This window comes from Carassius auratus, chromosome 3 (genome assembly GCF_003368295.1).
Source record: "Carassius auratus strain Wakin chromosome 3, ASM336829v1, whole genome shotgun sequence".
In the NCBI taxonomy this organism is placed as follows: domain Eukaryota; kingdom Metazoa; phylum Chordata; class Actinopteri; order Cypriniformes; family Cyprinidae; genus Carassius; species Carassius auratus.
In genome coordinates, this window is record NC_039245.1 from 56,934 (window position 1) to 82,503 (window position 25,570).

At 37.1% G+C, this 25,570-nt stretch overlaps 1 protein-coding gene across 1 annotated transcript; it reads left to right on the plus strand.

Moving 5' to 3' along the window:
* The first annotated feature begins 9,481 nt into the window (after positions 1–9,481).
* On the plus strand, positions 9,482–15,724 carry LOC113042216 (retinol dehydrogenase 8-like). The gene is made up of 6 exons (XM_026200871.1): positions 9,482–9,836; positions 12,450–12,611; positions 13,180–13,359; positions 13,587–13,680; positions 14,610–14,793; positions 14,959–15,724. Exons 1-6 carry the CDS (start codon positions 9,728–9,730, stop codon positions 15,184–15,186), a joined length of 957 nt encoding a protein of 318 aa, XP_026056656.1. The 5' UTR covers positions 9,482–9,727; the 3' UTR covers positions 15,187–15,724.
* Positions 15,725–25,570: the final 9,846 nt, after the last annotated feature.

Below are 25,570 nucleotides of genomic sequence, written 5' to 3' on the forward strand. Positions count from 1 at the left end.
TACAGGAAATGCTTGCTGCTCTCAGGTCACTTTGCACATGTATCTCTCTGATTCATACAAATGATTCATGCTGAATATTATAAATGTTCATCAGCATTGTTTGTCTTCTAAGGAACCTATCGAAATTAAATCTTCTGTGCAATACAAAAAGAGATTAATGTTTAGTTAACAAGAGCCTTTCTCAAGAAACAATCTAGTCGCAGTGATAATCCACCCTGTGGGCGTGAAGATAAACATGGGATGGATTTGGGAAGTGCACAAAGGGAAAAAAAGACATTACAGCCTCTGAGATATTCAGATATCTTTACAGATCTCAGCTGATCCTCTGTGTAAACTCTGTACTCTAACACACACTTTTACCTCAATTTAGTCATAAGATAGACCTGCATTCCTTGTGGTTTAACAGATAGTTACTAAGAATGAAGTTGGACATTTAAGCAGAAAGTGAGAATTGATTCTATCAATGATTTTCAAGCTCATTTAAATTGATGAACATGGCCCCTCAGAATTTGCTCCAAGTGTATTCTGATTTTTTCCCAGAAAAGGAGCTTATTTTAATTGAAAAGTTGCTCTTTTCCACACAATGAAAATGCAAGCAGATCATTGCCTGTCAACCATGGCTGGTAAGCAAGCATGCAAGCACTTAATTGAATGCTTACATTAATGTGTGCTTGTAGTGTACTTTATATATATATACATATACTTCCATATAAAATGTGCACTTTATAAAGTCCAATTAATAGTGGTTGTTTTTTAAAATCCTTGTTTTTTTACTTTTATCATGATTTAAAGAAATATTTTGATGTGTTGAGATATTACATTTAAAGTTAATAAATTAAAAAATATATTTGATTTAAAGTATATTTTAGATTTCCTAAATGTTTGCAGTTACATTTGGCAGTGCAGTTTAAACATATTTAAAAGACAATACAAGTAATTATTTAATTAAAGATGTCAAAACAATTCTGTAGTTCAGCAAACTACATGGAAAAGTTCAGCAAAATGTATTTTCATTTAATTTCAATTAACATGCAATTAAGTGATAACATTGCATTCAGTTCAGATTCAGTTCTTTCTGTTATACTCCTTGCGAAATTATTATAAAGTTTACTAGTTTTTTTATTTATTTATTTATTTATTTTGTATGGTGCACATTGAATACTGATGTACTTCTACTACTTTCCTTTCCTTTTGGTTTTAAAGAAACCTTTCTTCACTCATTTTCATTTGGACATTTGGACTCCACTGGACAAAATCAGTCTCTGAATTTGAGAAAGAACTCCGCTCCAACAAGGAGAATCTCTTAACACACCCAATCCCTATTCACCGTCCAAACAAACTTCTTAAGAAAGTTTCTCATTTCTAAGGAACACGTTTATGCAAAAATGACTTTGAAGTTGCTGTTCATATAAATGCATCACTCAAATTTGAGTTATTCCCTGGAAGCTGAAAGTCATCAAAACCAAAGTCTCTTCAAGCCACATGTTAGGAATTAAGTTGTGAAAGACCTTGCTGAGAGTAAGAGTGTTGATCAACACATAATTCATGCACTGAAGGCCTGTATTACTCTCATTTCAAAAATAGAGAGCTTTAATTTATATTGTGTTTATTGGCTTCATGTTGCATTTGGCACTTTGAATCATTGAAATATGACCACCTCTTTTGTCTGCCTGGGTTCATGGAACATATGGCACACCATGCAGTTACATTAAAGCACATCTGTGACTTGATACAAATCAGTCTCGTGTAACAGTCCAGAAACTTACAACAGATATAAGAGCTGGCAGGGAATTAAACCATTCAAGATTTCCTTGAGGAGGAACAACAGACAGCCACCCATAGAGTGTGATAAAGAATCTCAGAGGTCTCCATGTTGACCGCACTGCTTCCATGTCTAGAGGTCATTTCTGTGACATATGTCTGATGGGCACTTGAGTAAAGTGCTCTTGCGTATCTGCAGCATTCATCTACACTCGTCTCTTCCTGTGGAGTCTCCATGAGTTAGTGATGGTTCAGATTGGAGACTTTCATTACAGGGAACCTCAGATAAGAGAAGAACTTGTGGAATGACGCAGGTGAGATACTGCTGCCATATGAGCCGGGAATGACAATACAGGGATGAATAAAATCATTAATGACAGAAAGAAAAAGCGAGGGTGATCCAGACATCTTGGAATAACAACTGTTTTCTTTTATGCTTCAGAAAAGTGGAACGTGCTGGGACAGGACAGCAATTTGTCAAATAAGAGGAAAATATGCATCTGATGTTTCAAAGTAATAAAGCGAGTCTCCACTGCTGCCAACAAATAATTTGAGGGATTTTGAGAAGAAAAAATGTCTTTGAAATTATTCTTTTGTTGATGGGAGTCTTTTCATCCGTTGAGAATTTAATCCTGTTATCACAGCACTGAGATATAAACGGTAATACATGTTTGAATTATCATTGAATGTATTGGCAAATTTTCCTAAGTCCAAAAAGATATGGGGACCTGACCATAAATATTTTGATTAATAAATGAAGCAGAAAACAGTCTTGGAAATACAGATCTCTTAAATCATATAACCTCACAAAATCTAAAACATCCAGAAACGACAATGCATGTGGAGATGACATTGAAACAACTTTTGTGAAAAAGAAGCATTAATTCTATTGCATCTATATGCTTTGAAGTATTTTTCAACTCTTAAAAGTATATCTCATTATTATTTTTTGTCATATATAGAAGTACACTTATGTGATGTCTATCATACTAAAGCACATTCTAAATACATGATTATAATTCTAACTGTAGTGTGTTATTTGATATTACATTTACAGTGAATACATGACAACAGAATTTACAAAATGCTTGTAAGAACACTTTAATCATATTTCCAAGACAATATAATTATCAAATTCCATACAAACATGTACTTTAAGATAAAAAAATGAACACTCAGCTAATTGCATTTAATATACATTTAAACTATAATACACTTTTGCAATTAACATGCAATTAAGTGTCTGAAAACATTACATTCACTATGCACATAAGAATTTTCCTTTAAAGTACTTAATGCAAGCTCAAGGGGAAACAGACATATTACATGAAAAAAAGCAACAAACTCATATTGATTGCTCATCCAATCGCATAAGTGCTGATTTGACCAGCATGCCCCAATTCTTTGAGGGGAGAGCTGTCAAAGCTACTGTAGTGAGCTGTAGATGTATGACAGACGTCCTGTGAACTCCCACTGTTACATATCTGCTTTATATGCATGATGTGAGGAAAGATCAATGAGAGGAAGCCAGCTAAGAGAAACGCTCCTGGATATGTCTACAATCAGTCAGCTATGACCAATGATTTACTGACTGGCACCCATAGGAATATATGATCCACATCAGATTCCCTCCAGCCCTGCAGCCTCTGATCTCTCCCTGACTTCTTATGTAACCTCCTCATGCATGCTCCTATCAGATTCAATCACAAATAAATCCACTTTAGAATAGGGAACACTTCTTCACTATTAACTACAACTTTTCCCTCAATCAATTACTAACTTATTAATAGTTAATAAAAGAGAGGTTTTTAAGTTTAGGTATTGGGTAGGACTGGCGATGTAGAATAAGGCATTCATATGTGCTTAACTAGTACTAATAAATGGCTAATATTAAACTAATATGCATGCTTATAAGCAACTAAGTGTAATAAAGTGTAACACCTTAAAACAAATAATAGGCTATCATGATGTAATCTATTTAACATCAATGTTCTTCCTAATTCCTGGGTAAGTTCCCACACAGATCTTCTCACGATCATTCATCAAGTGTCTGAGAAGAAACAAATGTCACAGCTATTGAAGGGTCATCTTTAGGATGAAGGGTGTGTGTGTGTGTGTGGTGGTGGGGGGGGGGTGTAAAAGGAGGTGGTCTGGATTGTGCTGAGGAAAACTATATAGGTGTCGATTGGATGAGAATATTGTAAACACCTGAAATTGCTCAATTAAACATCTTTAGTATCATTTGTTTTATTTTCCAACAGTTTAATCACCCAAGGCTCAAAGATGTGCAATTATAAACTACTAAATGAAGGGTCCCGGGGGTCCCCCTTGCACTGACCTCATAAAAAAACACTTAATACCCCTTAAAGAAGTAGAAAATATTCAATTCTTAAGGAAGAGGGGGACCAGACTTCCTGTAATGGAGCACAGCTCTTTCTTGATGTGGAAAATGCCTGCTGTATCAAGACACAACAGATTTTTCCACCTCAGTTTTGGTCTGGACTGCTGCGTTCGAGGGAGGAGTTCTTAGTGTGTGGTTTATTTTGATCATTACAATTGTGGTGATGTCTTGAACCATTAGCATGCAGGATCATTTTTTTTAATGAGCCGGTAAATCAATAAGCACTTCCAGACACAAATGCAGTGTTGTCATCTATCCCGTGCTTCGTTTCTCCTCGTTTGTCTGCCCACTTCCTAAAGCTTTCCATTCTTTTTCTTTCTTCTGTCCTTCTTATGTGAGCTCGCCTCCTTTTTAAAAAAAAAAAAAAGGCACATATTCTTTTTCGTCATCCTTCCCTTTTCTTCTCCCTGCTTTTGTGGAGTTTGCATCCCACACCTCCTCAGCAGACAACAAACAAAAGAGCAGAAAGCACCACTCTTGACCTGCAGCAAACATTCTTGTGACTGTGTCTCTAACTCGCCTCCAGCTGCCCAGAAAAAAGCCTGCAGTCTTGTGTGCTTTACAGTCAACACATAAGAACTACTTTTCACTCTAACAATTTCACATTCAACTTAATTAATCGCATAGAAAACCAGCTGTGCATAGTAAACATTTCATTGCAATAGTAACCATTTCATTCATGGAATGCATATAGAGACAAAATCCAAATAAAACAACAACAAGCGTCTGGCTTTTGGATAACTATGCAAAAAGATCAGATTTAAATTTATTACATTTAAATTTAATTAATTTGCTTTACTTTTTGTAATACATTTTAATTTAATTTAATTTTATTTTATTTTATTTATTTTTAATTTAATTTAGTTTTATTTTATTTATTTTTAATTTAATTTAGTAATTTAATTAATGCAGTTTATTTAATGCAATTTCTAAAATCTTCAGAATCTTTTTTAGGTAAAAAAAGAAAAGAAAAAAAGTGTTTGACTAAAACACTGTGGCCAAAACGTTTTTTCCCACTGGAACAAAAAAAGCAATTATCATGAAACCTTATCATTATGTCAAACATGCTCTTTCCACACAATAAAAATGCTCTAGCTGTCAAGTTCAGTTGGAGTCTTTCTTGGTTTATTAATAAGAAAATTATATATTTGTTTGGATTTTAACCCTGGTCTCAATGCTCAATAAATTAAACCTGTGTCACTAGACTTTACGCATCTAAAACAACAATCTAAACAACAAAATGTTTTTTTGTTTTTTTTAGGCATTTCTTATCTCATCAAGTGCAACAAGTGAGCCAAGATAAAAATAAAAAAAAACTGCATTATGCTCCTATGCTGGTCTATGGGAACCCATCTCCACAGACAGGAAACCAGAAAGCCACTGAACTCAACTTGGGTGCAGTCATAGGTAGTAGACGAAGGGTCAAAGGTCATATCCAGACAAAACAAAGTACAGTCAGTACAGTTTGTTACAGTCAAACAAAGTAACAAATAATGTATTCTAAATGTAAATTCTGCATTAAGCTGATGTGGACCCACAGTGAGAATGAATGCAGCCAGAAAGATAGAGCGTGGTTGTACTGTAGGACGACAGCAAGCAGAGGCCTGTACTGCCGCTTATTTATTCAACACACACTCTCCTTTTCTCTTTATCCCTCTCTAAACCTGTGTGAGATGCCAGAGTGATAGCTTAGAGGCAAAAATTCCCTCCCTGGCACTCAGCTTCATCCATTTACTTCTTTTACTTAACACACACCTGTCTACTTTCTCCTAAAACAGAGGAAAGCACAGTATGACGCCTCATGCATAGCTATCCTCTCATCTATCCATTTCCCTAGAGCAAATTTTGGAAATTAACTGGTTAAATCTGAGAAAAGAGAATTTAAAAGCTACATCTACCAAAAGATTTATCAGCTTGTAATTTCTTTCTACGTGCATTAATAAAACTTATGTTGATGGGCTGTATCAACCTCTAATTCAGCTGTATTGCATTTCCTTCAGTTGGATCAACTATAAATGAGGAACAAACTTCTCAACTTCATATATATTATTATTCCTTCCCAGTGACTTTCAGAATAGAAAGAGACCAAAATGTGCCTTAAACATTTGTCAACCATAAGTTTTAGTCAACACCAGTAAGCCTGTTGTCAGCTGCCTTAACAAGGTCACAGTAATTCACTATTAGCATATTTCTATTTTTGCATGTGAAAGTAGTTTATATTCGGTGTGGTTTAAATATGAATTCTGATTTATTTCTCCTTTCTCTCAAACTCTCCATTCGCCATTTTGTTATGAACTTGTGGGTTTTTGTGGCTGTAAGGCTAAACTGGTGTCCAGTGTGTAACTCCATCAGTATGTAGGACGGGGGCTGATCCTGCGAGGGCTGGAGCACGCCAGGAACCCATGCTAGTAAACAATGCAGAGACTTTAAAAGGCCTATCAATAACTACAAACAGTGAGGCCTGTGACATATCACATCGTTCTGTAAACAAACCCAGCCTCCACAGAGCAGATATGCAAAGCATCAAACTCAATCCTCCCCATCAACCCAAGCTAATCTGTCATGCTAAGTGACATGCTAAGTGACAAAACTGCAGATGGCTCTGTTCAAGTTCGAACTAAAGATTTTACTTTTAGACCTTTTTTTTAACTATAAAATATAAAACTTTGTTTGTTAGTCTCGTTTCTTCAGTTAAAAACTTGCTTTATGCTTGCATCTGTGGTCGCAACATAGTCAACATGCCCAAACGTGTGACCTCTGCATTAGAGCTTTTCATTCTTATTATCCACATTTTGACACCTCCCAGTGATGTCCAAATTGCGACTTACCTGACATCTAACCCCCTTGCCAAAGAATCGCTTTGAACAGTCTTCAGAAAAGGACATTTTCACTGAACATATGACATGTAATCAGGTCAAATTCTGCTGGGGTTCCAGAACCTGTTGCTGAATGATAATACAAGAAAGAAAGAAAGAAAGAAAGAAAGAAAGAAAGAAAGAAAGAAAGAAAGAAAGAAAGAAAGACACTTTAGTATATTTAACTACATGAGCACATTAGCATGCATAAACTAAAATATACTTTAATGTCATTTCTATTTAAAAGTGTACATGATGTGCTTAAATACATTTTTAATTACACATGTATAATGATAAAATTATAATATATTAACTTTAAATGTAAATTGGAAAAACACATTACATTTCAAATTCGAAATTAAGTACTTTATATGTGCTGTATGATAGTCAACTTACAAAATAGGTATACTTCTTTAAAGCACAATAAACAAATTACTAAAACATAATATTATATTATTTGCAAGTGCAGTTTAAAAAAAAAAAAACTTCCACTGAAGTACACTACTCCACTACTAGTGCACATTCAACACAATTCATCACACTTTTACAAGGGAAGAACTTAAGTATGCAACACATTCCTTTTCAGAGGTAGAATTTGACATCCCGATGATCTGTTATGTATTATGTAAATTATGTAAACCAGATGAAACCAGACTAGATTCCTACAGTGACTATAATTTTCCAAGTACGACCTGGATCAGTATCTTTTGTTTATCCTGGAATAACATTTGTGTCAAAGTCCTAATCCTAGCTATTAACTTCCCAACAATCAGAGTGAAACAGTTCATTAGAATGTTTTCAAAGCCCCAGACTGCTGGACCTACATGCTATCACTGATAATAATAGAAAGGCTATACTGTAGGTATCATTTACACACTTTTGAAGCTAATTTTGCTTCAAGTGCTCTTCTGCTTACACATACTTTAGTTAGATGTCTTAAGCAGACCAAATCTATTACAGTATGTACTGATTACACACACCCTCTGGCAAATGATATCAAAATATTCAATTAAGGACCAGTTTAAAAAGCTGCCTTTATGTGGGGGTAACGAGCCTACTAAATATACACAAACATGTGCATAAACATACTTTTACCTGCGCTGTTTGTGATATGGGCATTAAAGATACTTTATTTTATGTAACTTGTCTATTAATTTTATATGTGACTCTGGTCCAGTGAATGAAAAATCTTAAGTCATACTCTTAAGTCTTGAGTCTTAAGCCATATTGGGACCACAGTTTTATAGAGACTTGGGGTGGGCTCTTTTGATTTTAGCCAAAAAGCAAACCTCTACAGCAACTCTACTCTACAGAGCCCCCTAGCAACTACCACTTCCCTGTAACCATCCACAATACCTTCACAACAGCATAGAAATCCCCTGGCAAACACCCAGAGCACCTCTGCATCACTGTGGCAAGCTTTACAGAGGCAAGGATGATTCACGTTCTAGCTTCTCTAAAAGTCGAGTTTCACAGTACATTTCTTAATAATTAAGTTGTCATGCACAATACTGTTGGCTTACATACTTTAATTAACGTTATTCCTTCACTTATTTTTGTCTAATTTTCAAATGCCTTTTATAAATCGATTTTTATTTAGCTATTTTTAACATTATGAAAATGTGAATTATATATTTAAAACGACGATCACACACACACACACACACACACACATAATATATATATTAAATGTAATTTAATTGATATATATATATATATATATATATATATATATATATATATATGTATGTTTATATATGTATGTTTATATATGTTTATATATGTATATATATGTATATATATCTTTAAAAAAAAAAAAAAAAACATCATCGTCATGTGAGTTAAAGTTGCATGTGTTGTATTCAGTTTTACCAGCAGGTGGCAGTACAGACTAATGTAATTACTAAGAGGCTTTACTCATATGAGTGTAGGATATGCTTATAGTCATTATATTCACTATTAGATCATTTTAAAAATAAAATGATTCTACTAAAAACATTAAGAAAAAAACAAAACAAAAACCGGTCTCCATCTGCATCAAAATGGAGTGCAATATCAAACAAAAATAGGCCTTCAATCAGCAATAAAAATATTTATGAAGGATTGCAACTAAACCAAAATTACTTTATTATACTATACAACTATACTATATATATATATATATATATATATATATATATATATATATATATATATATATATATATATATAACAGTATTAATATTTTACTTTATAGTAGGCTATATAATAAAATATAATTTCCTGTTAGTGTTGTACAATCACAGCAGCATTTTAAAATCATGATCACTCATTACACTGAACTAACAGACTAGTAGGCGTGAAACTGGGATTAACAATCAGTATTAATTTAATTCAAATGGTTTCATTTAAAATGTTTGTTGTTTTACTTATTTGTATTTTCTTCTCGCCTTAGACCCCCGCCCCCTCCCCAAACACACACACACCTCTCTCCCCTTTGCACTCACAGCTCGCAATGCATCTAACTGTGTTAATCTGTTTGTTTTTCAAAGCCGTACAGTAAACGCTGATGCTCGCGCAAGTAAACATGCGTTTTTATGTCCTCCTTTAACTAAGCGATTCTGTCTGCCATGTGACCGCGTAACCCGCTCACATGAGCGCCGAGTTGCATGATCCGCTTTAAGTTCTTTAAAGTCCGCTGCTCCAGCTCGCAGCTGAGACTGGAGCTGCCATGGCGAGTGGAGGCGAGCAGAAAGTGGTGCTGATCACCGGCTGCTCCTCCGGGATCGGACTGCGGATCGCCGTGCTGCTGGCCAGTGACGAACAGAAGCGTTACCATGGTAAACGCGCTCATTTGCGTTCTATTTCCTTCAGCGCTCAAACGTCTCTAGAACGTGCTGCTTTTGTTAGAATATTTTAGAACGTTCGAAATTGTTGATTCTAGAAGTTAACACATTTTTACAGGGGGTATTAATCGATAACATAAAAGTCTTATTTTGTAATATTTTCATTACATAACACGCTTTATATTTGAGAATTCGTTTGTCTCCTCATCCAAATCGCGAGATTCTACATTCAATTTTCTCTAGCTGAACCCAAAGGCTCTTTGTTGTCATGTGAAAGCGCAGTTTCCAGGGTACGGCTCCGCAAGGATGCCGCTCGCCAGGCGGAGATCATAAAGAGACTGCCAGTTCTCTTTCAAGTGACTTCTCCAGTACAAAGCTCCCTTTATGGCTGTGAATTGTAGACCGCTGCCCTGGTTTAGTGCCGTGTCTAATGCGCCCTTAGTTCACACACTGGAATGAGTGTTGGGAGAGGGACAAAGTTTGAGACCTGTACAAGTGAGGGCTGTAAAGCGAGGGTCGTCTGAAGACTTCATTTGCACTCTGTGCAGGGCAAAACCATTGGTCGTTTGTTATCTCCTACTCCGCTACATCCAGGGACTCATTAATGTCAGTCAAATACAATGCGTTTGGTTTACACCAGGGGTCTTCAACCTTTTTCAGGCCCTTGGTGGATTGAGATATAAGTCTGAAATGTATAAAGTTGGCATGATGATTACTGTACAATTATTGATGTACTTCTACATTATATTTAAATTTTAGCTAAGTAAGGGATAATGTACATCCAGTCGGTTGTTATCTCAGAATAAACCCCGACAGGATGATCAGGACCCTGACGCGAAGCGCTTATTACACCGCTTAAAAGATTTGTTTTTACCGTATATGTTGAAATTAATAAAGTCTTCCATTGTAACACGCGGTGGTTAAGTGTTTTCAGTCACAAGATGGCGCCAGATGTTCAATGATAGCGGAGTGACTCGTTAAGCATACACCGCTCAGGACATCTCGTAGTACCCGGATGAGCGGTGTGTTACTCAATTTGGCGGTTATTATCTGGGAATAACATACCGCTGGATGGCGCGTTTGACCAGTCAGAATCAAGTATTCCACATAGCCGTGTAATAATGTTTTAATGTGTACAGAACAACAAAACAAGCTTCTTTAGCCTTGGTTATAGTTATCATATTGTCATTTTAACACTAAGAGGTAGCACTACAGACCCCCTGTTAAAGTCCTTTTGTTTTACTACAAAAAAGGGATGTTTTTAAGAAAGTTAAAATGAAACACTATCAGAATAGGAACTATTCCATCCACACATTTCTTTTATTCTTTTCCATCTTTTAAATTAATTCCATTTGAACTTTGTTCTAATTCTAAAAGTATTGCAACAGTGGATTTTATTCAGAAAAACGAAATCCTCTGAGATTAAACATTTCGTTGGTTCTGGTTATAATGAGGAGCAGTGATATATGCCAACTTCAAAGAAAGCCAAAAAATCGAATTACAAGACAGAGCGGCTCATTCAAGAATGTTTAATCTGCCTCAAGACTTACTCTGAGACAACAGCTTTAACAATGAGGCGGTTGTTCTCGCAAACACATTTAAGTTGTGGCCTAGTTTGGCCACACAGGCTTTGCGTGTCGTAAGAATTAATTTCTTCTCTCATCAAGTACAGATTAAGCTTTATATATACAAGTGCATTCAGGAAGACAGGAATGCAGATTTCCTAGCAGCTGCGTTTCCATCATCACCATACAGATGCATGACAGGCGAATGAATGATGCTTTAACACTTTGATCCGCTACAGACGGAAGCTCCTCAGCCTTATCTGTAAAATCAGAGATGATTTAATCAGCAAATCAAACATCAATATTCTCCGACAGACGCTGTTAAAATAACGCCTGACAGCTTCAAAGAAGTAATGCCTAAGCCTATGATGTAAATGTTGAAGTTCAAGTGGAATGATGTCTTCATTTATTTAGTAGGAACTTTTAGAATAGAAACTATTATCTAAAGTGACTTACAAATGAGTAACACACCAAAGCGATTTATGCTAAGGAAGCAGTAACATGACAAGTGAGAGATATACAGTATAAATCATATATACTACAGAATTAAAGATGAATGATGTTCAGCAAGCTTATTAGTAAATCTGAGATGGGCGCTTGATTTAGGTCAGTGTGTTCAAAGTGCATCAAAATGTTAATCTCTTCCGTTTGTCTTTCAGCCATACTTTACATAAGCAACACTTACCTCCGATTAGACGGAGTGCTTTGTTTAGGTCAGCATATATGTCAGCGCTAAAAAAAGACAAAAGGGAACCAATTAAATCAAACTGCAATCTCCTGCAGTGATTTGAGGACAAAGCATCTAAGAGTCAACTCAATTCACCTTTATTTAAATTGAACTTTAAATGATACAGGATTTTTATAGAAACTTCAGGGTAACAAACAGAATCGGTGATACAAATCTGAGACAAATTCTAATTCTGCTGTAAAGCAGCTCTAAAATGACAATAGATCCATTATTTAGCTCTAAATAAAAAATAATTTTTATGTTTTTACTCTAATTTTGTTGATGACAAATGATTCTCTGTCACTTGTCTTGAAGTTATTGCCACTATGAGAGACCTGAGAAAGAAGGACCGGCTGGTGGAAGCGGCGGGTGACACATACGGAAAGACCTTGACACTGCTGTCTTTGGATGTGTGCAGTGATGACTCAGTCTGGCAATGTATTGACAGTGTAAAGGACCGCCACATCGACATTCTCAGTGAGTGCAGCATGCCTTTGACCTCATATAGGCTTTGTTCACACTGCAGGGGAAATCCAATTTTTTATTTGGGCTGTTCAAAAAAATGGGCTTCTTTAAAAATTTAAATAAAACACTGGTTGTAATAGCAATGAAGCAAACCTTGCGAGAGTTTAGCAAAGGATGTTTTACCATCGATTATATTTCATTATCATTTGTTATCATTCATTACAATCAATAAAATACAGAGACTGTGGGTACAGTTAAAGGGATAGTTCACCAAAAAAATGAAAATTTCATCATTTACTCACTGCCTATGAACACATATCAGCAGAGGTACAAACTGTCAGTGTAACAGTGTAACATCATTTTATATATTAAGTATATGTATCAAATTTAATTTGATAAATTGATATTTTTGATAAAATACTAAAACAAATGAACAGAGACGAGATTCTAGAAACTAGAAAGAGTGAGTGCTGACTGATATAAACTGAATGATATGTGGTCACCAAAAATCGATACTAGCTTAGTGCCTCAGGAAACAGGCAAGAGCATAACCACCCATGTTTCCTCTCTGATTTTCCAGTTAATAATGCAGGCGTGGGTTTGCTGGGCCCTGTGGAGAGCATCAGCATGGATGAGATGAAGAGAGTGTTTGAGACCAACTTCTTCGGAACTGTGCGCATGATAAAAGAGGTCATGCCGGACATGAAGAAGAGGCGATCTGGCCACATTATCGTCATGAGCAGCGTAATGGGCCTGCAGGGTAGGACGGACACACCAGGCTGTAGAGGGTTGACTGAAGCCTTCTGTGTCACACAGCTGAATGCTTGACAGTCAGAGAGACAATAGGGCCATTCAGTGTTATGCACTTACTGTAGCTGAAGAGCAGTATGACAGCCAGATATGTGCACACATGGTTTGGGCCACTTTGGGAGGGCAGCAGAACAATGACATTATCACTGATTATGTCTCTGTTGAAATTATCCGCAGGTGTGATATTCAATGATGTCTACACGGCCTCTAAGTTCGCCATAGAGGGCTTCTGTGAGAGTATGGCTGTGCAGCTGCTGAAGTTTAATGTGAAGTAAGTGATCCGGAGTCGTATGATGGGGGGCCCATGCATGTCAAGCCCAAATTTCCAGCATGAAAAAAACAAGGTTTAAAACCATAACAATGAACATATCAATGAAATATCAAATTGCTATGATCTGTGATGATAAATGTTTTTTTTTTGTCCAGTAAATTACAAAATATTGTATAACTATTTGATATTGTATAAGTATATTATGCTCATGTCATTTAGTTACACTTACAACACTGGTTTAATGCCATGTGCCATTGGAAATAATCGAATAATCCTTAAAAATCCTCCAAAAAAAAATCAAGATGTACTAAAATCATATTTTTTATCCGTTAGTAACTATTGTTATTATTGAAGAATATAAAAGTTCTTGAAACTTCAGGAATCACCTGCACATGGCATGCATGGAGAAAAAGGTAGGCTAATTCGTTCCCTCGATTTGCTAAATCATGCGCATGATTTATAAATTGTGTAAACTGATTAGTCAATTGTGAACACGATATAGCAAATCAAGGGAACGAATTAGCAAACAAAACAGTAACCGTGTGCACGTTATAGTACATCGAGGGAACAAATTAGTAAATCGTGTAAATGATTTTTTTTTTTTTTTTTGCATGTCATTTGCGGGCTCCATAGTTTTGCTATAATTATAGAAGAAATACTGGAAATATCTCTCAACTGAAAAAAAAAAAAAAACATTTTCACAAAATGCCTTTAAATATTGTTAGAGAAAAGGTGACTTTATTCTTAAACTTATGACTTAATTCTCATTAAAATGCCTGTTATGAGATTTATTCTAAAGATGAATTGACTGATCTATTTATAAACATGTTGTGCTCATCAGATTTGGTGTAAAAAGGCTTTTTAAAATGAATCTTCTTGGAATTAAAGAGTGCTATAGTGCTAATGTAGCATTCCCTCTGTTCTCCCAGACTATCTCTGATTGAGCCAGGCCCAGTGCATACAGAGTTTGAAACAAAGATGATGCAAGAGGTGGCCAAGATGGATTATCCTGGAGCAGATGCAGACACAGTCAGATACTTCAAGGATGTGTACATAAAATCATCCATTGATATCTTTGAGGCATTGGGACAAACCCCTGAGGACATTGCTAAAGTATGTGTCACTGTTTGACTGCAAACATATGAATGCGCTAAATTCATTGCATTACAAATTACAAGCTCTAATTTGTCTTCACTGCCCTTTAAATCTCCACTGATTTTCGTTTATACACTAAACCTGTCGCTATTATTATTCTGTTCCTAATTACCCACAATCCAGTGCACCAAGAAAGTGATTGAATCCAGCCAGCCCCGATTCCGGAATCTGACCAACAGCCTCTACACACCCATTGTGGCCATGAAATACGCAGACGAGACTGGAGGACTCTCAGTGAACGCTTTCTACAACCTGCTCTTTAACTTTGGCTCGCTTATGCACATTACCATGAGCATCCTCAAATGCCTGACATGCAGCTGCCTGCGCAGACGCACCATTTCTCCTGACTGAATAGGGCAGCAGTGAGACGCACACACTCCCAATCCCCTCAGTTTACAGCAGAACAGGGGCCCGTTCTTCTTACTCACTTATTAAATCCAAGGTGAAATGTAACATCCAAGATGGTATCATCACGCTAATCAGGATCTGGCTAATTCGGTTCTTCGAACGCAACTGTTGTTGATGATTAGTATAGCGGGATTGAGTTATCTGAGATAATTGCGCATTCATAGGTTGGTTCAAAAGGGGTTATGTATCGATTCTCGAAACCACGATCAACAATGCAGGGATTGGCTGGTGGCAAGACAGCAACGTAATGACATCATATAATTAAAAAACACACCTACCTAAAGGAAAACTTTCTGGACAAATTTCTGGACTTTTATAAAGAAACAGCCAAGCGAACAAAACTTCATATCATATTTTTCGTACGATAAGTCGCACCTAAGTATAAGTCTTATCAGTCCAAAAATACATCATGACGAGGAAAAAAACATATATAAGTCGCACCGGACTGTAAGTCACATTTATTTAGAACCAAGAACCAAGAACCAAGACCAGCCCTCTCGTGGCTGGAGACGGTAATGTTTTCTATTGGTTCATTTCTCTTGGTTCATGTCAAATGAATTTTGATAAATAAGTCGCACCTGACTATAAGTCGCAGGACCATCCAAACTATGAATAGAAGTGTGACTTATAGTCCGGAAAATACGGTAAATGTTATAATAGATAAAAGAAATGTGCTCTGTTTTTTATTTTATTTAATTTTTTTACATGATTCCCATTCACAATTATATAGATTCGCAATTTCTAATACAAGCATTACATTTTTATTTCAATGTAGTAATTAGCAATTAATTTTATATTTGAACAGATTTGTTATGTTACAACATTAACTTTCAGTGAGTAACACTGGCTGTGTCTATAGTATTAAAGACTGTACAAAAGTATTATATTATCTTTTAAATTCATTTTTAAATGATTATTATTTTAAACTATTGTCCCTGGATCAGTAGGATGCTCTTGTAATAAAGTATCAGTGGTAGCCGAAAGATTTCGGGATGAGCTTCGAGGAACCAAACAATCCAAGATCACGCCGAATCATCAACAATCGAATCCAGCTAACTGAGTTAGCGACGTACGAAGAACGGGCCCCAGGAAACAACTCAGTGCAACAAACTGGAGAATACAAACACACATGGATAATTTGGAAAAATAAATCAAACAAACAACACCTACATTTTTTATTATAATGCCAACACCTTTATTCACCTAATCGAGTGAGTTTAAGTTGTTACCATGATTGTGAATTCTGAAGCATTTAACATTTACAAAAAAGACAAACTGATATATGAAATCAAACCGTACACCATAACAGACCATTCCAATGATGCTTATGATGGTCTTGATTCAACTGAAAAAGAATCACGTAGCTGCCTTTATTTATATTAATGATTTACAAGTAAATGTGTGTTTAACTCTTACACATCTTCTGAAAGAGTACTGAACATCTGGATCAAAACATGGCTGGCAGAGACTCGTCTGGGAGTAGACAAGTATGAAACTCTTAGGGTAGAGGACTGACGCATTGCTGTTGCCCAAATCTTTTTTGAGAACTGAGTCAAAATATAACAAAAACCTGGGAAGACTGAGGACTGTGAAGTTAAAGTATTGTAAATATAGTATATTTAGGTACTCTGAGGAACTTGAACTGGCAGAACATCACTTGGGCTTAAAGGGGAAGGAGGTAAATGATGAACTTAGGATGCAAGCAAGTCAAGAGATCTCATGTGTAGGGTGATAATATTAATAATACTAAAGTTGCAATGAAATGCAAGACGTTTAATACATAAGGGGCAAGACTTGTGGCTAGCAGGAGAGAAAACTATAAACTATAGAAAACTTAGTACTGTATGTATAGAAAGACAGCATACAAGTTTTGTGGAGATGGTTTACTGGTTTTACAAACAGATGCAACAGGATCTGCAATATATTTCTCCAGATGTTAATTGAGGTTTAACAAGTTCATTCAGGGTTCCCATCTAGCACTTTAGTGTTGCTGGAGACATCTGTACATGATCCAAAATAAAGTAGGCAAAGAAAGTAAGGAGGGAAGTAAAAGTGAGAAACAAGCCATAAGTAGAATGAGGATTGGACATCTAAAGCTAAACTCTTCATGTTATAGGAAAGCATGCAACAGGACTATGTGATGACTGCAAGGAGGCAATGAAGCACATCTTTATGTCCGGCAAGAAATGTATAAAAGAATGGCAAGAGCTGAAAAAAATGTGTATGTAAAATACAATGATCATCAAGCATTAAACAGCATATAAATCAAAACTGCCTGATGTTACCAAATTAAATGATGACCCAGGAAGTGGCGGAGGGCCGTTCAAGCTTTTGGGGGTGGGGGGGTGTAGTCTTTGATGAACATGTTCTCAGCTTTTTGTTCAAAACGTAAACACTGACTACAGCACACCAATTGAAACTTTACTTTTGTGTATTACTCAACATTAGCAGAGGCTGGACATTCTCATTTGAACCAGCAGAGGGCGACAGAGTACATTAGCAGCAGTAGTATACAGATCTGTGCTGTTACTTACCATGGGTGCTTCTCAACTGGAAAGCTGTATCCTAGTGAGGTTGTGTGCCTCCTAGTCCTTCAAAGGTTCATAGACTCCTCCTCAAGGGTGAACACTAGAATGATGCACTTGATGAACACTATGCTGTCACACTTACAGTAAGTGTGCATTATTACACTTACAATAAGTGTGCATAGCTACACATAAAAGTTTCCGCCCCACACTTTATGTAAATACTTTATATTGAAAATATTTTTATTGACTGAATACAAACTGACTATTGTGGGTGATTGTGACAGCCTAGATATGATGTCTTTCCAGAAAGCAGCCTTTCAACTGAGAAACACCATATGTTGCATCCAAATTCGCATACTTCCCTACTATATAGTAGACAAGAAACGAGAAAAGAAAAGGGCAGTGTTCATAAAAACGAAGTACCTGGATGATCTGCAACTTCTGGCGAGATTCTGAAATGTACATCCAATGGATGCTTTTCTGCCCCGTGAGGCAACAGGAGAAAAAATGTGTGAATAGCAGTGAAGCGATGCATCTGACACTATGTCACATGACACAGTAACAAAAGTTTTACATCCGGCTAACATTCATACTATATATTACCTACTTTCTAAATGGTTGCAAAGTACTCATTCAAAAGACGTCCCTACTTACAGAGTATGTGATTTTGGACAAAAACGGTGTGTACTGGGTTCAAGGGGTAGTTTTTTTGTTTGTCACTATGCAAGGAAGACAAATAAATAAAGAACGGGAAAAGCACAAACCAGAAACAAAGAAGGTTAGAGCAAAATATGGCGGAGACATAAAGATTGTGACAGCGAACAGAGACACCAAAAACAAGTGAGGCAAAATGAGCGCATCAGTACATTCCGACGCATTGCAGATAGGACAGCGCACACCCGGCCAATGATATGTTGATGGATATAAAGAGGTCATGGCCTAGTCCCCATCCGCCACCCTCCCTCGGCACCCCCAGCCCTCTCACACACACACTTCTTTGTGCGGAGTGAGAGAATGTGACCTGGTTCCCATCCCTGAGGAACTGTGTTCATGACAAACTCTTCAGACAACATCGAGCATCCCTTTCGCCTCCCCCACCAGCTGTCCCTCTCAGCCGCACCACCTCAGCACGGTGCAGCTTGCAGATGGACTGAGCAGAGTCCTTCCAGACTACATCCGGCAATACACAACCATGTCCCCGGTTTCTAAATGGCTGGAAACGTACCCATCATGAATGCATTCACATGGCAGACCCTTCCATCTGCTGCAACAAGTCCAAGGTGCGCGAGCGAGAGCGGGCGTTCCTACACATCAATGTGTGTGTGTGTGTGTGTGTGTGTGTGTGTGTGTGTCTTCATCAGAGGCGACAGCTCAGTACAATGGGATAAAGAATCTGTCAATCACAATCAAAAGGGAAATGGAAGGCAGTCAAGAGGGGGTGGAAGGGACCGCTGTGTGTCCCGAATCTTTGGCCGGAATGTGGGCCACAGAGCGAAGGGGGTGTGCGGAGTGGATTGGGATGTGTCTGATTTGGAAAACGAGGGCTGAGGTTCCCTGCATTCAATAGGGGACCTCTTTACTAATTGAGCGATTGCAGGAGTTACATATCTCACAAGACCATTATTCTTATCAGGCCATTGTGGTGGTGCATAACAGTTATGACATAATCAGCAAGAGTATTGTCTTCCATAGGTTTTGATTGTGTTATGGGAACATTTATCGTCCCAGCACTCTTTCTTTTTTCCCTTTTTGTAGCTTATACAGCAGAACATGGTGCTAGTATCGCCACAGCATTGTGGGTTTGTTTCCTAGGGAAGGCAGTAGCTGATAGAAATGTGTACTTTGAATGCAATGTAAGTTGCTTTGGATAAAAGCGTCTGCCAAATGCATGTGTAAATTTGCAAAATGAACTTCGAAGGGAAACGTTGCCAAGTAGGCGTAGATTGGCTCTCAGAGACGTACTTCAAGCATGCATAGGCTTCCAGCATTATCTTTGGCATGCTGGTTGTCTGACACATTCCTGCAACATCTGGTCCGTCCACAGCCTGGGTCGTCTCTGGTTCAGACCTTCACAGTCTGAAAAAACCTCAGCCTGCAGTGCAAAGGCAGGACTTTACAGATCGCCAGAAGTACATCTGCAAGACTCAGGCCTCAGGAGCCCTGCAGGAGCAGCAGTCGTCTAGACCCTGTCTTCATTCTCGTCTCAGAAGCAAACAGACAAGAGCTTCTCTTTAGAAGTGCTGCTGGAGAAATGAAGTGCAATCAGTGATGGTGTTGGTTGAGATAATTAGTGGCTGTCCCAAAATGCCAACAGATAAATAATCAGTTCCTTGTGTGTTCATTCAAGCTTCCTTACAGGTGGTTTCCTGACTCGTGCTGCTTCACTAACTGTCATTTATTTGCTGTTGTGATGTTCCTGCCTCTATTTTGCTGCAAAGTAGGCAACACTGAACGAAGAAGGGTTTCTTCAAAAAAATATTTTAAAAAGTTCCCATCACAATTTACTGTATATTGTCAAATAACAGTTCAATTGAAATATGAACATGAATGTATCAAGGTCTTGCTATGTGGTTCGTCCTCCTTTTGCTTTAATATAAGCAGGACTCGATCTGCATAAAGTTTGTATAAAACCCGATGGACATGTTCTCCAGCATGATTTCAAGTGCTCCGAAGGGTATCTTGAGCTTTAAAGGAGTTCAACATTTGTGATGAATTTTCAAAAATCTCAAAAATTTGATTAGTAACCTAGAAATAGAATCATAAATATTCATATAACGTTTTTTTTTTTTTTTTAAGCAAAAAAAAAAAAGCTAATTTTCATCTCATTTTATTAAACTGATACAGTGAAGAATATTTTTTGGATATTTTAGGCTGTCATCGCTAACTTTAAGTAATAGTAAACAGTATCGCTACACACAAAATAATATAAAATATATATATTAATTATAATAATAAATTTTCTAAATATATATCTTGTTTTTAAGTTAAAATATCTTAACACCCTAAAAACAAGAAACATTGACTTGAAAGACAAAATGACATAAAATTTTAAAAGAATAGGCAAAAAAAAAAAGGCATAATTTACTCACCCTTGTTGCTACTTTCTTCTACAGGAAATAAGATGTTAAGAATGTTTTAACTCCTTTTGCCCAGGTAAAAAAAAAAATATATAATAAAAATAATTAATTCAGACAACATTAGACATTAAAGTTTTTTTTTTTTTTTTTTTTTTTTTTTTTTTTTTTTAAGGGATCTATCCCTTTAAATCTTGTTTTTAGAGAAATCATTAAAAAAAATTCATTAGGTTTATGCTTAAAAGAAAAACCTTGGCAGATACTTGCCCTTGTTTTAAACATGAACCTCATTAAAATAACATTATCATGTCATTTAATTTATTTAGTTTGAGGATGTTTATATACTTTGTTTGTATACCAATTAAGAAAATGATTCTTTTGAGGGTAGCAGAACACCTGGCATACATTAGCGTGTATTCGCTGGCTCAAGGACAGCCTATCAGAGCTGCCGGTGGAAACAACAGGGCAGTAAAGCACCCAGGGCTATCTCTTGTCTGTCTCTCTGCATCCTTGCTTAAGAACACAGAAAGCAACATGAAATAAACAAACTCACTGCTGGATCCTTCTACAGATCTCATCTACTGCTACGAAAGGTCACATCGAGCAAGTATGTAATAAAACAAAAATTTGAATGTCATTACTACGCTGCAGCTGTTCACCTTCCCACTCCTTCTCCAGGGATTTCCATGAACCTAAAACAGGGCTGAAAACTTTCAGCGAGTTCGAGTAACTTTGAAAGGCTGATTAAAGGACTCAATCTTCTGTTCCACAATTAACCTTGTCAGATCTCATTTTGATTGCGGTGATTGTGCCAGGCTTGGGTGACGGACACTAGTAAATCGCTGCCACCAGCTGGAGTGACATACGATATCCCTGGTTTTATTGCGGACACAAAAACTAAGTCCCCCACCCACACACAACAGACCCCCATGAACTCCATTGGCTGGTGCTTTAACAGAATGAAAGGAAAATGAGAAGAGTGGTGTCAAAAAAACTGAACAGCACTAATCCTCCGGGATCAGCTGGTAACAGCCGGAAAGAGTGTCTCACTCGCTTTTATCTCTCGCTCCTGTCTTTCCTACTCCAGGTAATTATTGGCACTCCTCCTGCTCCCACGATCCCTGGCGGATTGCTCCTGGTGGACGGCCAAACCACAGGCTCTGTCAGTCATCCCCCCTGCTCTACACCTCTCTCTTTCAGTTTTTGTCTCACTCCATCAAGTCTTTTATCCACCTTTAGCTCTCTCTCTCTCCCTTCCAAGACTGCACACATGTCTTCATCCCAAAACTACTCCTTATTGAAAAACAGTTTCTTGTTCCTCAACTCCACCCTCCACTCTGGGACTCCCTTTACAAATGTCATAAAAGCACCCTTACATTTCACTTTTAGGGTTTTATGTTTCAGTTTTTAATTAAATATGTTGAAACACAACCCACGATCTGCTTCTGTTGCTAATTCTGTGATTTTTCTCTGGTAGAGCATTTAATCCAGTAGTTTATCCAGACGATTATCAACTACGCAGTTTTCCCAGAACTCCATGGTTGGCCTGGCTTGGGCCCGTCATAGCCTGACACTCTTCACAGTTCAGCTCCCTCTTCATCCAGGAGGAGCGTAAACTGGTGTCTGTGTGGGTGGTTTAAACCCAAATCAAAAACATCAATCAAATCAAAAGAGGAGAACATTTAATCACAGCTATTCAGTAAAGCCACACTTAATAATTATATTAACTTAAAATGAGATAGTCTTAAAATATATTAAACTAAAGTTATTTACTAAGTTATTCTAAATTGTAATAATATTTTACCATATTTCTGTTTTTTTACTGTATTTTTGATGAAACATATGCATCCTTGGTGAACATAAGAGTCGACCCCAAACTTTGAGATTTTGAACAGCGTACGTGATGTAAATATACATAATTATCATATAAAAATAAATCTCTGAAAACAAGTCTTAATATGTAAAAATCTAGGTTCTAGTAAATGTATATTGTACACCACCACTGATTCAGAGTTATAATTTTTTTTCTCTTTGGTGTGTCTTTGATATTTTCCATGGCTGCATGGGCAGATGTCCAGAGCTTATGTAAAAGTGAGCTAAGAGTCTGAGCTCAAACCTCTCTGGCTTGCTTGCACGCTCATTCAGTGACTGTCTTTCAGGTCTGGTTAGGGTGGGAACCGCTCGGCTGACTGTCCAGAGGCCATTCAGCTCTCATCATTGCTTATTTAGCTTGAGTGCATCACTTTTTGGCAAGTGGATGTAGAAGCTTCACTTCTTCAATCCTCATACAAAAAAGGACAAGGGAACGAAAATTTTAATATTAGGTTCTAGGCTCTCTAAATTATTTTCTTCAGATAAAAAGCTCTATTCCAATTTCAATAGCTCTATCACTGCAATATGAAATTACATTTCTCGTTCTCCCTTTGTTGATTGTTTCCAAGTGCTGGCCGCCTCAGTTTGGCCTGCACCAATCAGAACGCAAACACGCCTCTGTGATTTGGCGGCTGCTCCTCACTTCTAGACACATGCGCACCCACCCACACTTAAATCTTTCATCAATAGCAAATTTCCTCTCTTTTTCTAAATTTGCATCCTTTTTTCCACTTTCCAGCACTCTCCAGTTTTCTTCTCTATCGTTGACCTCACATTTTTTCTGGCTTCCTTCTATTTTGTCTTCTTCTCTGTGGACTACAGGCAATGTGAGTAATTCTGGACTGATGTCTGTCTCTTACTTTGCTCAGGGAGGTGCAGGAACTCTTACAGCAGTTTGGCTGTAGAGGTCGTTTCCTGCCCTTGTTGAACAGAAAACCAAACATCTGCCGTTGCAAAAACGAATTCTAATCTCCCAAAACCTGTAAAAACAAAAACATCTCTTTTAAAGATACATTATGAATGACATTAGACCTCTCATTCGTAGTCATACTGTCCAAAATCAGTGTGTTCCCGATTGAAAGAAATATCCCAATACGATATCTTTAATATCTTGTTTCTGCTAGACAGCATTGAGATGGAAAGAAGCAAAACATTTCCTGCTTCTCAGAAAATACCACATTGACATTTTGAAGTTAAGGACTTTAATAAATTTCATTATGAATTTGTCAGGTCTTTGAGCTTCCCATGGAAAATGTTGCAGTAGCACAATAAATAAATTATAATAACTAACTAAATGCATGCACATGAGATGCATGTCCAAAGTATGGGAGCACTTTAAAGAACAATTGACTGTTATATTTTTTTAAATTCAAGCATCAGTGACTACTTATATACCTCAGTGTGTAAAATGAAATATCAAATTATTCAATTCACCAAAGAAATAAATGATAGATTATCGTAATTGTTATCGTTGCAGGCCTAGTGAAATGTGTGTATGTGAAGGTTGCATACCCCAGGTTGGTTGGTGTGTGACAGAAGCCAGTGTGTTCCCTGACGGTGGGCTTGGCTGGATGGACCGGGCTGTGCCCTCACATGTGGGGTCACCAGCACCATGAGCAGAAAACAGAATCCTTCTCATGTGAACACCCACTTTTCCTGGTCTTCTGCCAGGAAAGAACAGAGTTGTGTGTTTGGGATTCGGTGGGAAAAGTGTCCCTCGGAATGTGACTTTGTGAGGGGCGTGGGGAGGGCTGGCAAGAAGGCCCTGTATGTCTCAGCTCCTGAGGCTAAGGGATAATCTGTGGGGTCAGGGGTCAGGCTGCACTCTCTCCAACGCATACCCACTCTCTCAAACATACACAACCCACTGCTGACACAACACATACTGTACCTCCAGACTGAGTCCTAAGGACACAGAGAGGCACTCAGCTCTCCCTTCACAAATGCCCCATACAAGACACTTCACAGTATGGACAACAGATCTTTTCTGGCTCAGTATCACACCTCTGAATGATAATTCTCTCTGATGAGACTCACCCATCCGTTTAATGACTGCAACAAGAGTATTACCTGATGAGTAATCTGCAACAAGTCTAAAAGGGGGAAAAAAATACATTGCCATGTTTGTTTCGTTTTAATAAAGGATGACCAGAACAGTCCAGTAGACTAAATGTATCTGGTACTATATCACTAAAACTGTTGTTATTGAGAGACTTTCATTCAGGTTCATTCAAATGTTTTAACATTCAACATATTCTAATCTTGCATTAACTTTTTTTCTGAAAGTTTAGAAGAGTGTATTGATTTTCCTTTTTTTTTCAATAAGAATGAATAGGGACTGGAGCCTCAGAAATGCTGCAAACACTACATAAAATATATCTGGTAACACTTAACATAAGGGAACATATTCACTATTAAAGAGGAATTGGGTGTTTTTCCACAATAAACTCCTAATTTGCTGCTTATTGTTAGTATGAAAGAAAACTGTTTGTAGTTGTCAAGTTTAGGTATCCGGTCAGTTTATATAGGGATTTAGAATATGGTCATAATATGTGCTTAATAAATACTAATAAACAGCCAATATGCAAGCACTATGCATGCTTATAAGTTAATAGTGAATATGTGTTCTCTAATCTAAAGTGTTACCTTTACTGATTTCTTCATAAAAACATTACTCAACAAACTTAAAAGACACAGCTATTAAACTCAAATGAATTGGATTATTGCACACAGACTCATATAACCTGTTCTGATAAGAACACTACATGTTCTCCCGGCTCTCCCTAGTCCAGTGTTTCTCTATTCTTCTCCTGGACTACATTAGTACATTTTCAGTTTTTCTTATATCTAACA